At 38.3% G+C, this 17,457-nt stretch overlaps 1 protein-coding gene across 5 annotated transcripts in view; it reads right to left on the bottom strand.

Annotated features, from left to right (window-relative positions):
* MSRA (methionine sulfoxide reductase A) overlaps positions 1 to 17,457 on the bottom strand; it is a 462,739-nt gene that overhangs the window by 224,387 nt on the left and 220,895 nt on the right. For all 5 annotated transcript variants that reach the window (XM_058720804.1, XM_058720805.1, XM_058720808.1 and 2 more), the window contains one exon: positions 10,550 to 10,669. In XM_058720804.1, coding sequence (XP_058576787.1) covers positions 10,550 to 10,669 — 120 coding nt within the window. The remainder of the gene's footprint in view (positions 1 to 10,549; positions 10,670 to 17,457) is intronic.

Raw genomic sequence — 17,457 nt, 5'->3', positions numbered from 1 at the left:
AAATTCTAGTTTATTCCTACAACAACTTCACAAGCTTAATTTCTTTCAAAGTATCGTAAAATGCTCAAGAAGGACATGTGACAAAGCATTTATTGGAAATGGATAAAGAAAAAGCTTAGAAGGAGACCGTCTGAAATACAACCTCTGTTTCCTTTTCAAAAGAAATGCTATCAGAAGAGCCTGTGGGTACCTCTAATTATCAGGTGTCACACTGAGCAACTCACTGTTTCTGAGTGCTTGGCATTGTTGTAAGTGGGAGCGACAATGCAACTGTTTCATAGGCCCATGACAAAGATCATCCCAGGAAAATGTTTTGTAGATTTTATAAATTTAGTGATTAATATGAGCTACTAGAACACCTGTGGACAATATTAAGTTACAAACGGTTCTAAACCTAAGATGGGCACTGTGTAAGTCACTACTTGTGATTTTTTTTAGGACTATTGTAATGATAATAGTACTGGAGTATAAAGGCAAGGTATCCGTAACTGGAGGAAAGAAGGAGAAAGAAAGGGAAGGGGAGGAGGAGGGGAAGAGGAAATCACCGAAAAGAAGAGGAAGGGGACAGCGACACATAACAGGGTTCCGCCCCACTGTGGGTAAGCAGTCCTCCTGATAAAGCTTCCGCCACACAGAAACCACACTAGCTCCCATTTGCAAAGAGTAAAGGCGCTGAGATCACTTTGGTCCCTAAGTGCTCCCTGATAGACTGCAATACTACCATCAGAGGCCAGAATTTATTAAGCAAAGCCTAGTTCACAGCTGAAGGGACTCAGTGGTTTGTAGCTGAGTCACATGCCGATGAGGCCTGGGCGAATCAGAGGTGTCCGCGTCGCAAAACAGCAGTGACCTCTTCTGAAGCTGCTCTGTTCCTACTAGACCAGTAGCTCACAGGATGGGTGACCGTGTTTTCATATGGGTCCCTCTTGTTTAAATTGTAACTGGCAGATGGGGCAGTAATTGACCCAGATATTTATTTTTAATGTAACTTAGGAAAAAAAAAAAGAAAGCTCATTCGAAGGCTCTAAAAATTGTCCATCATTATGAAGTGATTAAGACCCAGAGTATCACATAAAATTCCTAGAGAAGCTCAACCCCCTATAAGGTTATTTTCTCATATTACATTATGCCTCCATTTTATGTGATTTGAAAATATCAGTGTAGGCACATTCATCAATTGCTTTTGCAATTATGTTTTAAGAACTGCTTGCTATGGCAAATTCCTCTTAATCTCCCTCCTAAATCTTTGAGAATATAATCCTGAAACAATGAAAGAAGAACCTATTTCTACTGCTGGGTGAATGTAAAGAATGTTTTTATTATTGTTCCTTTTCATTTAATTTATTTTCCATGTGAAGAGCCTATGAGAATTTTACTATCAGATATGCTGAAATACTGACACATTTAACTACTTAAAGTCTGTAGGTCTGTTGACCTTTGACCACCACACCTGTTCCCAGCAGTGATTTAAGCTGCTCAAGGGGAAAGACGGATTGAACAGCGAAATAAGCTAGAGAACATGAAAATATAAAGGTCATACGAAGAATATATGGAACTTGCTGTAGTCTTCAGAGGATCCATAAACCATCAAAATGTATTCACTACCCCTTCCCTTAAATGACAAAGAATAGACACTGACACAACCGGGATCTTTGGCCAATAAATCCAACATGAAGGAAAGGCACCAACACTTCGTTGACCATGTGAGCACAGAGGTCTTGTGTTGCCTCATCTGTTGGTGTTTGCAGCTAGCAATCCTTTGATCTATAGAAAATACCTATCTTCTGTGATGTCTAATGCTGGATTGAAGTATTCTGTCAAGCTCAAAATGTCTCTAGCAAAGTGTACCTGTGTGTATTTCATTTCCCATTGGGAACTTAGGACAACCCTTTAGCATGGTGATCCCATATCAGCATGAGAGACCAAGTGATTGGTCAAGATTCTGCATGAGAGCTCCCAGGATAGTCACTCTTATTTTAGAATCCAGGGATGAAGAGCATCTCTGATGACAAAGAGCTGTTCTGAGGTCAGTAATGCTGGATGAATGTAGATTTTATTTATCACAGTGTCAGCTCCCTTACAGATTGAAAAGTGGAAGTAGACATGAGCGAGGTGATTATTCAGGTCATGAGGCCATGCTCAGTGGACAAATCAATTTGCAGATTCCGTGTCCTAACGCTGCAGACCCTGCAGGTCCCAGCCCAGGCTGGAAACCAAATTTGTAGAAGCTTAGAAAGAGAGTGAGTCCACAATGTCCTCTTGTTGAATGATTTCTTTTCTCATTTGTAGGTCTAGGGGAAACAAGGTACCAACGCAGTGGTTAACAAGAGAGGCTCCTGCAGGCTCCACTGTCACACCCTCAGCTCTGCTCCTGGCTGTAGCAGTCAGCACTTAACACATCTAGCAGACATTAGAATGGTCTACTAGAAAATCCCAGTACTCAGTTTTTAGAAAAAAAAAAAAAAAAAAGAATTCCAGCCTAACTAAAAAGATAACCAGGATCTAGTTGACAAAATACTGATATCTTGAAATCTCAACATTTCAAACTGAAAAGCTGCCTCCATTCTGAATCCTTGATCCCCATTTCTCACTTAAAAAAAACATAATGGACACAGATTTCAACTTCCTTTTAGGATTCCAGCAACACAGTGACCTGGCAAGACAGATTTTCGACCCTTCTCAAATCTATCTCCCCAGTCATTTTTTCTCGGCCTCAGTTTCCTTATCTGACAAAGTAGTCTCAGTGGTTTTCAAAAATTCTCAAAAACTTTTTAAAGCAATAAAACATTAGTCAAGACTGCAACATATAACTAAAAGGGTGAATGAGTTCTCTGAGCAGCTTAAGTCGTTGTTATTTAGTTAGAAAATTCTTCATTATTGGTGGAACCCCTGAAGCACCTTCCTGGAGCCCAAGTGTTCTACGGTCACCCACTTTGAAAGCCACAGGACTAGAAGATGGTCTCTTACAGGCCTGAAATGCCCCCCATGACCTATGCCTCAGAACTGATGTCAGCATTTCAGAGGGGTAGCCCTTCTTGTCAAGAAGCCACACTTGTCTTTTCTAGTGATCGAGGCTCAGAAAATAAATAAAAACGGTAGTTTTCTCATGACCTATACTTTGTCCGTTCAGGCAGTGGGTCCATTCACCGAACTAATCTGTCTTGAACAGCTCTGTGGATGGGTTGGATGGAGGGGCTATATTAGGTTCCAGGAATTATAACTCTGAGTCACAGGACCCCTGACCTCGGGGCTTGGTTTCTGCCAGGTGGTTTGAGACAGACAAGCATCTTCATCCTGCCTGTTACAAGTTCAAGGTCAATTTTATGTCTGACATCTGAGGAACAAAAAGTGATCAAATCGCTTATAGCAAGAACTGAACACCGGAATTCTTGAATTTTTAGGGATATGCCAATAACTTAGTAATTTACCTTGACTGACATTGAAATGAGTACAATAAGACTTACTACACACTAAAAAGAGATTTAATGTAGTCTGCAAGGAATTTAGAAAGAGTTTTACATTGCTTGGTAAAATCTGCTAATAACAGAACTCATCACTACTTCAAAGAAAAATGGGATCATTAATCTCATGCAAGATACATAGACATGTACATCCACCCAAACACTTCAGAAATTAAGTCAAACTAAAAAAGTATACTGAGTTGCTTTATATTAATGAGGAAATTATTCATTGCTTTGTTAGAGCTCTCCAGCTCAAGGAAATAAGGATCTGCATTTGGAGAGGGGGTGGCTATGACCTACAACGAACACAGAAGAGGAAAAGGAGCAAACGGCTTCCATTGTTCTGTCGTGTGCACATTGTGTGGGCGGACCCCAGTCCACTATCAAGCGATGCTTCATGATCCTTCACTTTGATTTTTTTTTAATGTTTTCACTTATTTTTGAGGGGGGGAGGGGCAGAGAAAGAGGGAGACACAGAATCTGAAGCAGGCTCCAGGCTCTGAGCTGTCAACACAGAGCCCAACACGTGGCTCAAACCCACGAACCATGAGATCATGACCTGAGCCGAAGTCAGATGTTTAATCAACTGAGCCACTCTGGCGCCCCTTCACTTTGATGTGTAATGCCCAAGAGCTAGAGTGGTAGAAAGCATATGTTATCCTCAGTTTTCTAGAACATTTCCAATTTGAAATAATTTTAATTTCAAATAAGAACATCACCACAACAATACTGGCTTCCTAAAATAGCACTGCCTCCATTTTACAAGAGAGGAAACAGTCCAGGAAGCAAAATTGCCTGAACACCAACACCACTGGAAGGTAAAATGAGGACTCCCACACTCTGTTCCTCCCAGACTAGGCTCCGGCTCAGGACTGCATTTGGACATGATGCCTGAAAATCCACTGGAGTGTTCCACTGAAAGAAAGTATCTGGGCCTCAGCTTCTGAGTGGTGATTGTGTAAATGTCACTTCTGAGAAAAAGTTATGCAGCCCCTTTCATGCTTCTGGTTTTGGTGCTACTTGGCTGTGCAGATTTCTAAAAGCTTTTGAATAGACTAATAAACATGGAATTGTTCTGAACATCTGTAAGCAAAATACGAAAAGATATTACCCAGTGAATGAACATCCTGGGTTTTCTAGCCAGAAATGGGGTTATTTGTGTATTAGGCTAATGCACTGAAATTAACCCAGAATGCTTACCCATTGCAGAATGTCTTTTCATATTTTCATCTGTGTAGTCATTATTATGAAATGTAAGAATAATTCTCTATCAGGGTATTCAGGAATCTGAATAGCTCAATTACTTCTAAAATCAATGTAGTAAAGCAACAGCATGCCAGTTAATCAGTCGGTTTGCATAACAAATGTTTGGGGGAGTTGGTGTGTGTGTGTGTGTGTGTGTGTGTGTGTGTGTGTGTGTGTGTGTGCGCTCATGCACACACACACATGCATGTGTGTGTAAAGAGAAATCCAGGGTCAGCACAACACTTTAAAACAAATGTGAAAGATCAAGCCTCCATTTGACTTCAGAGAAAGAATTCTGGAAGACAGGTACTATTTAATTCATTCAAGAAAGGCTACATGAAATCTAGGCTCCTCATGGTTATGCCATTCTAGGTTTCTATGGGTTCTCTAGTACTAGGCATATACTGAGCTTTTAAGGAACACCAAATGAATGAATAACTCCTTGGAAGTCATTTTAGGATTAGAATAGTGGCCACTAGGACTTAGATTACTTCTCAGCACACTATTAGAAACAGATCTGAAACACCACAAGAAATAGTGGCTGAGCAGCGGTCATGAACAATGCCACCTCATATCCAAGCTATGACTGGGGTTCCCAGTGCAGGAGCTGGTGGTGGGCAGCTCTCCAAGGGCTCAGAATTCAGTCCTGGAACAGCTATAGGAGATGCAAGTTTCTTAGCCTGTGGCTCTGGGTTCAGTGCTAATTGATGAATCCAAGGAAGGGAAGTTTAAATACCTGCTCCAGGAGAAAGGTCACTTTTAAAACAGGTTTAATTGAAATTAGGGACACATGGGAGGGACAGGAATCTCCAAGGAAATGCAAGGAGGCAGTCACAGCCTTTGGAAAATCACTGTGGTTTGCCTTCTCTCAGCTTTGAAGGCCAAAACTTCATTTTTATCATCTAATTTAACCCAAGGTTAATGTGATATGGAGAGAATGACCTGTGTAGACTAAACTCACAATAAACTGAGATATACATCTTAGAATGGCATTTAATTGAATTTGAAATGAGAATTAGGACTGTCTGGCTGACCAACCTGGTCTCATTGCATTTTCTTTCTGTAAATAATCTCCACAGGAGGACAAAAGATGAGAAGTTTCTACAGAGTGTGGATCAGAATAAGAGGAGTTACTGATAAAACTTAAAAGCCTCAGGTATCAGGCTCTGGCCAGCAGCCAAACCTTACAGAACAACCTGGAGGGTGCCCGCCAGACTTCCCCTTTCCCAGGCTGGCCTGGCTGAACAGCCTCCCTGCAGAGGCCCTCTTTTTTATCCTTTTTACATAGGGCACAGCATTCCATTGGGTTACTTAGAGGTCCTACAGACCAGGAAGTCAAGCTCTCTTCTAAGTGACTTCCTGCCTCCACTCTGAGGCATTGCAGGCTTATTTTATACTTTATTCCCAAAGGGCAACTTTATTGCCTTGAGGAATTGCTGTCCCTTGTATCTTGTATAGATGTCAGGCTCAAGTATCACACAGATCACCCGGCATGTAACATACCTATTAGTGAGCCATCAATGAATGTTCTACTGACAGGTCAGAGTCAACTCTATTCATGTGTCACCATGGGATCACCTCTTTTCCTGGTTGTTACTAGAAGTCATACAGCTTTTCTATGTGCCTAAAGCTCGGGTTTCAGAATCACAGGGGCATCAATAGCTTCAAAGAAATACCATTCCAACATTAATATGCATCCTACCTGGATACACACCAGCTTTTACACTCACACACACCCTAGCTTGTTCACTCATCCCCTGAGGCAGTGCCTACCCACCAGCATGTGGTCATGACAAACTTCAGCCAATGTTTCTGGTTCCATGGCTTGTGGTCACCAATCTGTGTGCCAAGACAGTGATGTGGAAGCTCTGCCATTAGTCATGTGTTGGGCTGGGGGGAGGGGAAGTGATAGAGCTACAATGGCTAGCTCTACCTCTTTTGGATTTTGAAAATTGCCTCCCACCCCCACTCCAAGTGCTACCCCTCTAATTCTAGCACCTGCCCCAAGAAACCAAATGGTATCTTAGGCTCAAGTGTACTTGCTATATGAGAGAAGGAATTTGGCAGACAGTCCAGGTCCTTGGGCTTCATTTCTTGAATGAATGAATGAATGAATGAATATGTTTACAAAAGACTTTTTGTTGTGACCAAAATTTTACAAACTTAATTACAAACACAAGAGTAAGCCATTTTGAAATAAATCCAAATATTGGAGCACAGACTAGTGTTTCTCTCATATGAAACCTCAGCAATTATTATGCATCTTAGTGGAGCCTTGGTTTTTCTTCCTTGCAAGTCAGACCCCTCCAGGGCTGAATCCTTCAATAAGGCTTTGAGGACCCAAGGCTTCAGCAGGGAAGCCCTGCCGGTATAACCTGCTTTCTGTCTCCCCCATCCTTTCCTCGGTCAAAAATCTTTAATTAGCTGGTTGCCATAATTACTTTAGCTGAGGACCTTGTTTGTTCTCCTTCCCTGCTATTTCCAGGGATCTGAAGGCTCTACTACTTCTGTGCCAGAGGGTTCTTTCTATCACAGTTTCTCTCTTTTTGTTTTTCCTTTCATGATCAGGACGAAAAAAAAAAAAAAGCCCAGGGAAAGAAATCATCTCTTTCTGTGTCTGGATGAGACCCCATAACCATCTTTTCCCAATCAGGAACAAGTTTCCATGACAACCATGTTTCCCAATGCCACCACTAACTTAGCAGGTAGTGTTCATATCAAATAGAGTTCTTTACCAACCTCCGTGGCTTCTGTATAAGACTCTAAGATACCAGCTGTTTGCATGAACTGTATCTTAAAAGAGTTTTGTTCTTTGTCATTCTAAACATCAGAAAGACAAAAAAAAAATTTGCTTGGTATTTTCTTTACTGTAGTCATTAAAAAGCACACCAATTTTTCAAAAGTATAGCAGAAGGGTTGACATGAAGAGACTGTGTGACTTGGTGGAGGAAAGTATGAATGAATGAATGGAGAATCACTGGGATATGACAAGTGGGTGACTGACACCTTGGTCAGTGGCACAAACTTAGAGCTGAGAGCTGATGAGCTTGGAATTCCTGCTATACATGGCCTTGGGAAAGTTACTTTTCCTCTCTGAGCCTCAACACTCCCTCTGTAAAAGACAGAAACTGAGACATTTCATGGAATTCTATTGAAGATTAGATGAAAGGAAAAATGCAAAAAGTGCTTATTACAGTGGCACATAGTAGGAGTTCAACAAAGGGCAATTAGAATGCTTTTCTTATTAACATAAAGAGTTGAATGGGACCAAGTCTGAGCAAACAAGCAACCACAGTATTCTAATTGATTATTAACATTTTGCTGGTGGAGAATAATAGCATAAGCAGTAGATATTTGGAGGTTTTCTTAGCAACCTTTTCTCTTAGGTTATTAAGTCATGTCTGCAATCATGGGAAGGAATCTTTTCATTTCCATTCCTGAGACTTAAGAGGATACACCTGGGCAGTCTCCAGGGTTCGTCTGAATCTATTTATAGCTCTGCATAAGCATTTGTTTAATTTTGAAACAGATGCAAGGAAAAAAACTGGATGAACCATGAAAGTATTGGTTCGATCTTCCACATTCTCAACACTAATGAATATATTTCAATTCTTCTGTAAAGGCAAGTAAAGCAAGAAAATGCATGTTTTCATGATATTTTCAATATTTCACAGCTCAAATTTCATTTCCAAATCAGAATTAATATTGTAGCAAACAAACCAACATGCTCATTGTTGAACAAACTCCCGTACTCCAACTCCTCCCTGACCTGCATCCACAGTACCCTTGGAGAGTTGAGAGGGCCCTCCCCAAATTACACCAATTCAACCCTTTATTTTTAAAAGATAAAACTATTTATGTATTTTTAAAATCCAATTTTTATCAATATTATCTATACTACACATCTAGATAATAAATGTTCCCTATCAAGAACTCTTAAAATATTGAATGAAATATTCTTTTCAAAAAAATGTGTTTTACAGTGTGGATGTTCCTCAAAAAATTAAAGATAAAACTATCAAATGATCTAGCCATCTCTCTTTTGGCTGTATATCCTAGTGAAATGAAATCAGGAACTCAAAGAGAGCTATTCCCCACGTTCACCTCAGCATTATTCATAATAGCCACAGTTTGGAAACTAAGTGTCCATCAGCAGAAGAATGGATAAAGATATCATGGCATATAGACAACGGAATATTATTCAGCCTTACACAAGAAGGAAATTCTGCCATTTGCAGCAACATGGATGAAACTGAAAGAAAGTATGCTAGGTGAAATTAATCCAGACACAGAAAAAAAATGTATACTGCATGTTCTCACTTGTATGTGGAATGTAAATAAAAAAAAATTCATAGAAGCAGAGAATAAAAAGGTGGTTACCAGGACAAGAGTAGAAGGAAACAGGGAAATGTTGGAGATGATAATGAGATGAACATTAGTTAAGCTAATGTTAATTAGCTTGACTATTAGTAATCATTTCACTATGTATAGCAAAACATTATGTCATACTCCTTAAACATATACCATTTGTTTTTGAAAAATGAGAAAAAGTGTTTAAAAGAAAAAAACTATGCTTTAAATGCTACCTGATAGGGCTCCTGGGTGGCTCCATTGGCTAAGTGTCTTACTCTTGATTTCAGCTCAGGTCATGACCTCACAGTTCATGAGTTCAAGCCCTGCATCCAGCTCTGTGCTGACAGTGCAAAGCCTGCATGAGATTCTCTCCCTCTCTCTCTGCTCCCCCCACCCTGCCCCACACCCTCAAAATAAATAAATAAATACTAACTGAGCTGGCAGAGAAGTAAAGGAAATCCTTGAAGGCCAGAACAAAAACCAAACCCAGAATGGTTACCTGGTACTTGAGCTAGAATTTGCCATGGGGCATCTGCCTATCCTGGTAGCCAAATATTTTTCTGACAAGGGCTAGATCATAAATATTTTAGGCTTTTCGCCATACCATCTCTGTCATATCCACTCAACTCTGCCATTGTGCCATGAAAACACTGACACATAATATATAAATAAATGGGTGTGGCTGTATTTCTATAAGACTTTATTTACACAAACTGGCAGTAGGCAGCTTATAAGCCAGTTTGCTATCCCTTCATTATAGCCTAAATTTTAATGTCCTACCCACAGACAAACAATTATGGTGTGTGATATGTCTGTCCCATGTAATAGACTATTGCAGTCCTGCCTTTAGGGGATCCCTCCCACATTTTCTCTAGGCTAGACCATGTGACTTGCTTTGGCCAATGGAAACAGTAAATGTGATATAAACAGACACTTAAAAGGTGCTAACAGAATGGGGCTTATCCTCTCTTGCTGTTCCTGGGAATCTCTGTACCCGCCATGTGAATTTGCCCGGAGTCAATGTGCTGAAGACATGGTCCATCATTCCCATTACCCCAGCCAACAAAAAACAACAGCCAGCAACAAATGCAGACCTATCAGTGAAGCCATCCTAGACCAATTAGTCCCCAGGCAGCCCACCAGTTGACTGGAGTCACATGAGTGAATTCAGACAAGACCAGCAGAAGAACCACCAAGATTAGCCCAGCTAAAATTGCTGACCCACATAATCATAAGCTGATAAATGATTGCTTTAGAATTTTTATGGTGATTATTATGCAACAATAGCCAAACGATACATTCCATAAGAAATCTATTATCTTCTTAAATGTAAAGTGAGAGGCCAACAAACATATTTATAGAAATGGGAAAGAAAAGACTGAGGAAACACAAAAAAAATCATATTTGCATTTTAAAGATCCTGTCACCTGCCAGAAGAGACAAGCCCTTTCTTGCTCCTTATAATAGAAGTTGGAAAAAATTCTTCGTACCTGAACAAACTTCTTTATAAGTAGGATTGGAAGTGTAGCCTCCAGCATAACCAACTTGAGTTGAATATACTCCTTTTATAGTCCAGAATTTCCTCTCAGCTCCCCAGAAACAGCCCATTCCTAAGAAAAACATAAGATACTGATTAGCCCTTTGTCAAAAACAACTAGTAATTGCATATTAGAAACTCTGTTATCCTAGAAAACAGAAGTTGTTCATGTCATTTGGTAATCAAAAATAACTAAGATGTTATCTTTTAAAGAAGGAAAGCTTCATGGAAGCAACCTAAGTATCTATCTATTGACAATGAATAAGGAAGATGTGGTACACACACACACACACACACACACACACAGGAATATTATGCAACCACAAAAAAGGATGAGATCTTACCATTTGAGACAAAATGAATGTACCTAGAGGGTATTATGTTAAGTGAAATAAGTCAGAAAGACTAATACCATGTGATTTCACTCATAAGTGGAATCAAAAAACTAATAACAATGACAACAAATGAACAAACAACAAAAAATAGAATCAGATCTATAAATACAGAAAACTGATGGTTGCCAGAGGGGAAGGGGGAAGGGGGTTGGGCAAAATGGATGAAGGGGAGTAGGAGATACAGGCTCTCAGTTATGTCATGAATAAGTCATAGGAATAAAGGGTGCAGCATAAGGAATATAGTCAACGATATTGTAACAGCAGTGTTTCAGAACAGATGGCAGCTGTGCTTGTGGTGAACACAGCATAACGTCTAAACTTGCTGAACTGCTATGCTGAACACCTAAAACTATTGTACCATGTGTGTCAACTATATTCAAATTAAAAATGAAACATGTTAGAAGTCAAGAATAAAAAAATTAATTAAGAAGAATTTTTAACGTCTAAAAATAATTTTATTTAAGGTTATTTGCATAGAATGCCTATTTGCTTTAGTTGTGCAAAAACTTACGAAGCCTCAAATTTTAATGAAGTTAGTAAAGCATACCTTTCCAAATAACTGAGTAAAAAGATAACTGCATTTGATGAATGATTTCAACACTCAATTCATTTTGGACTTCCCAAAACATAATAACCTATATTAATAGCATAAATTTATTTAATGATCAGCATCCTAGTTATGCTTTTTTATTTTTATTTTTTTAAGTTTATTACATTATTTTGAAAGAGAGAGAAAGAGAGAGAGAGAGAGTGAGCACAAGAGAGAAGGAGACACAGAATCCCAAGCAGGCTCCAGGCTCTGAGCTGTCAGCACAGAGCCCAACTCGGGGCTCGAACTCACGAAACCATGAGATCATGACCTGAGCTGAAATCAAGAGTCTGATGCTTTACTGACTGAGTTATGTTATGGTTATGTTTTTTTAAAAAATTCTAGCAAAGACAGGTAACTCTGGGGCACCTGGGTGGCTCAGTCACTTAAGCGTCCAACTCTTAATTTTGGCTCAGATCATGATCTCATGGTTTGTGCGTTCCAGCCCAGTGTGGGGCCCTGTGCTGACAGTGTGGAGCCTGCTTGGGATTCTCTCTCTTTCTCACTCACTCTCTGTCCCTCCCCACCCCACCCCCTAATGCACATGTGTGCATGCGCACACGCACTCTCTTTCTCTCTCTCTCTCAAAACAAACAAACAAAAAAATAAAGGTAACTCTAACTTACTGACTTCAGTAGGAAAACTTAGCAAAATCAACACAGACTGATGCAGTTTTCAATTAACAATTTTACACGTGTGTTCAGTTTCTTCAAAAATATTTAAGTCGCTATAAACTTTCCTGTGATAAATCAGTGCTCACGAAAGGGAATATTTTTCTGAGTTCTATTACTAAATACAATGAATGAAGAAAGAGAGAGAAGGGGAAAGGCAGAAAAAAGAGATGACAAATATACAAAGAAACTCACAAAAAAATAGTATTCTATTCAACTAGCAAACACTGTGCTCATATCACTAGTTATTGGATTCCTTTGAACATATGGTAAAAACGAAGACCAATCTCCCAAGAATGCACATATTTACACACTTCCAAAATGTTGCTTTACATCTCCCTGGGCTTCAAATAAAGAACCCTAATTTTCTGCCAGAAGTTTCTAAACCATCCACAACTACTATTCTGTGACCAATATCTAGATGTAAACAAGATTACTGCCTCGCTCAAGTTTTATATGGCTTTATTAAGTCATATATAATTAAGATCTTGGGTAGACTAACAGTTGGCAAATTAATATATGCCTCCTACTCCTACAATCACTGGATTTGTTAGACTTGATGACAGAGCTGAAAGAAAAATTAGATGGAAGTCTACTGAAATTTTTGACATTTGTTAATAATCTACTTTAAAAATTCAGAGCAGTAATAACCAAAATACATTGTGCATAATGCTATACATTATACAAAAATATATTTGTTCCAATGTGAGGGGAAATACACTAAGAATAGATTAACAGTTAAACAATATGATAGAGCCAAATGATAAAAATTAATGCAGTAAAAAATTACTGTTGTGATAACAATACAACATGGAAATATGTATATGATTACATTATAATTAAGGCTAAATTTAAAAGGAAAAAAACATACATATATGCACGTTCTTATTACAACTATGAAAAAAACATCCATACCAAAATAGACTAGAAAGAAACATACAAAGTTATAACCATGATTGTTTTATAGGAGAATACAGGAAATTTTTTCATTTTTCAAATTTTTATGTAGTAGATTCATATTATTTTAAAAATGAAAAATGTATACACATTTTTAAAAAAGAAAAAATTCAAAGAAAAACATAACCATATGCATTGTTTGAGTTACAACTGCTAGACCATCTTCCCTGTTTGCAAGTTGTTTGCAGCTAGAGAATATAGTGAAATATTTACTGAAAAATTGACTATCCTCAAATCTCTGGAACAAGAATTCACTATTAATTTTATTCATTGCATTTCTGGGATGAAGGAATTATATTAGTCAAGGTTTTCCAGAGAAACAGAACCAATAGGATATACAGAAAGGGAGAGTGAGAGACATTTATTATGAGGATTAGCTCCTGCAATTGTGGAGGCTGAGGAGTCCATGTTGCGTAGTCTGCAAGCCAGAGACCCAGGAAAGTTGGTACCATAATCCCAGTTGAAATCCAAAGGTCTGAGAACCAAGAGGCTCAATGATGTAAGTCCCAGTCCAAAGTCTGAAGGCCAGATAATCAGGAACAATGAAGTATGAGGGCGGGGGAAGATGGATGTCCCAGCTCAAAGATAAGTAAGTTCACTCTTCCTCTAACATTTTATTCTATCTGGGCCCTTGACAGATTGGATGATGACCCCACTGGTGAGGGTGACCTTCTTTCCTCAATCTACCAATTCAAATGCTGATCTCTTCCAGAAACATCCTCACAGACACATCCAGAAACAGTCACCTGGGCATCCCTTAGCCATGTCAAATTGACACATAAAATTAACCATCACAGGAATGACGACAGTGAACCTCTGGAGGATAAATAAAAAGTAAGCTGGGAAGCATTACTGAGCCCAAACACACCCAGGAGTTGAGTAGTGTGATACGCTGAAGGCACTCTAGACCCTGAAGTTCAGAAATCTGCTAAGTTCACTGAATAAAATACTTCTTTCATGCACAATGACTAACATTAATGGTACAAAAGGGTACTTCAAGCTTTCGGTATTTTCTGTACAATGTAAATGATGGGCCATTTTAGCAATCAGCCTAACCTGACCATTGTCTATAGTCTCATACTGATGGCCCAGACCCTATATCTTCCCTATATCCTCATGCTTTATAGATTTATAACACTTAAAATGGATCTTGGCCAAACCAAACAAAATCTTTGTGGCAAGTTATTTAACCTCCTTTTGATGTTTAATAGGGATCAAGAAGAGGCCCCCTGCTAGAGGGAGGATGACCCAACTCCAGCTGGGCAAAGGCCTGCAGGGGGTGGTCATGTGTGGCTGAAAGAATGCCTCAGGGGCCTGGTGTGTAATCAATGTCAAAATTTCTGGAGAGGTACTTAGCTTAGAATAAGGGTTATTATAAGAATAAAACTCCTCCTTGAAGCAATCAGATATTTTCTGGTGGCTTCCAGTATAACCTAAGCATTCAATTATTTGGTTCTGAGTGTGCGTGCGTGTGTGTGTGTGTGTGTGTGTGTGTGTGTGTGTGTGCATGCACTTAAAGAAAACAACTGTATGGCAGAATTTCTCAGAATTCAGTAAACACAATCTAGTAACACATTACTAGACTAACTTTAGTAAACATAATCTAGCAAAAAACATAAATAACAAAAAAGACAGAATACATACTATATTCTTTAAGATATTTTATACTTTAACTTTTTATTATAAAGGAAAACATAGGTAGAGAAAAGCCACACAGAACAGATACATATCTCAATGCATTATTATTAGGCAAGCATCCTTGTAACCACCACCCAGGTCAAGTAATAGAAGTTTGCCATCGCCCTCAGATATCCTTCCTCATGTCACAACCCAATCACAACTCCCTCCCTCTAAAAGTAACTGCTATCTGACTTTTACAATGTTCACTTCCTTGTGTTTCTTTAATATTTTTATCACTCAAGGTATCCATCCCAATTCTATAGTTTGGTGGTACTCATATTTAAAAAATTTGATACATCCTTAAGTTCTTCTAATCAACATGTGCCCTCTCCTTTCTTTCCTTCTAATTTATCCATGAAGAAAACAAGGGTCACTGACCTGCAGAGCTTCCCACAATGTACATCTTGCCAACTGCATTCTCATAGTGCAATTCAACCTGTTCCTCTATCCTCAGTATTTCCTGAAAATTTGCAGCTGGATCAAGAACCATGATCAGGCTCAGATGTCATCCTTTTGACAAAACTACTGGTGGTACTATGTTCCTTTTTATATAACTTTAAATTTTTTCCCCAGTTTTATTGAGATATAATTGGCCTATGACATTGTGTAAGTTTAAGGTATGCAACATGATTTGGCATACATACATACATATTATGAATAACTACAGCAATAAAGTTAGTTAACACAACCATCACCTCACATAATTACAATTTATTTTTTGTAGTAAGAATATGTAAGATCTATTAGCAACCTTCAGGTATACAGTATTATTAACTATAGTAATTATAATAAATATTAGATCTCCAGAACCCATTCATCTTATAATCAGAAGTTTGTACCCTTTGACCAATATCTGTCCATTTCCCCCACCCCTCCCAACCCCCAGAAACTACCATTCTACTCTCCATTCCTACAAATTTGGTTGGCTTTTTTTTTTTTTTTAAGATTCCAAAGTTAGTGAGATTATACAGTATTTGACTTTCTTGATCTGGCTTATTTCACTTAGCATAATGCCCTCAATGTCTGTCCATGTTGTTACAAATGGCAGGATTTCCTTCTTTTTATGGCTGAATATTATTTCACTGTATACATACCACATTTTCTTTATCTAATCTGTCAAAGAACACTTAGGTTGTTTCCAATGTCTTGGTTACTATGGATAATGTTGGAATGAACATGGGGGTGTAGATATCTCTTCAAGATAGTCATTTCATTTTCTTCAGATATATACCCAGAAGTAGTACACTTGATCACATGCTAGTTCCATTTTTAATTTTAGAGGAACTTCCACATTGTTTTCCATAATGGCTGTGCCAATTTACATTCCTATCAACAGCACACTGGCGTCCCCTTTATTCCTCGCCCTAGCCAGCACCTGTGACCTTATGTCTTTTTGGTAACCACCATTCCCACAGGTGTGAGGTGATACTTAATGCAGTTTTGATTTGCATTTCTCTGGTCATTAGTGATTCTGAGTGTCTTTTCATGTACCTGTTGGCCATTTGCATGGCTTCTTTGGAAAAATGTCTATTCAGGTCCTCTGCCATTTTCAAATTATTTTTTTTTTATATTGAGTTGTATGAGTTCTTCATATATTTTGGATATTAACCTCTTATCTGATACATGGTTTGTGAATAATTTCTCCATTCCATTGCCTCTTTATTGTGCTGATTGTTTCTATGGCTGTGCAGAAACTTCATATTTTGATGTAATCCCACTTACTTGATTTTGCTTTTGTTGTTTGTGTTTTTGGTATCTGAAATATTATTGCCAATACCAATGTCCAGGAGTTTTTCCTGTAAGTTTTCTTCTAAAAGTTTTATTATTTCAGGTCTTACACTGAAATCTTCAATTCATTTCAAGTTATTTTTGTGTGTGTGTGAATGGTGTAAGATAGGGGTCCAGATTCATTCTTCAACATGTAAATATCCAAGTTTCTCAACATCATTTATTTAAAAGGCTAACTTTTCCCCATAGGGTATTCTTGGCTTGATTTTCAATTATTAGTTAACCACATATGTGTGAGCTTATTTCTGGGCCTTCTACTCTATTCCATTGGTCTATGTGTCTGTTTTTATGGCAGTCCCCTATGGTTTTGATTACTATAGCTTTGTAGTATAACTTGAAATCATAAAATGTGATGCCTAGAGCTTTGTTCTTCTTTCTCAGAATTGGTATTTGGGGTCCTTTGTGGTTCCATTCAAATTTTAAAATTGTTTTTCTATTTCTGTGAAAAATGCCATTGGAACTTTGATATTAGGTTTGTAACTATATAGATTGCTTTATGGAGTATAAATATCTTAACAATATTAATTCTTCCAATTTATGAACATGGAATATCTCCCATTTCTGTCTTCTTCAATTTCTTTCATCAATATCTTATAGTTTTTAGTGCACAGATTATTCCACTACCTCACATAAATTTACTCCTAAGCATTTTATTGGTTTTGATGTCATTGTGAGTGGGATTTTCTTTATTTCTCTTTCAGATATTTCATTGTTAGTGTATAGAAATGCAACTGATTTTTGTATGTTGATTTTATATACTGAAACTTTACTGAATTCACTG

This window comes from Neofelis nebulosa, chromosome 3, assembly GCF_028018385.1.
Source record: "Neofelis nebulosa isolate mNeoNeb1 chromosome 3, mNeoNeb1.pri, whole genome shotgun sequence".
Classification (NCBI taxonomy): Eukaryota; Metazoa; Chordata; class Mammalia; order Carnivora; family Felidae; genus Neofelis; species Neofelis nebulosa.
Note: the sequence above shows the minus strand (reverse complement) of the source record. Positions and strands in the feature narration are given on the sequence as shown.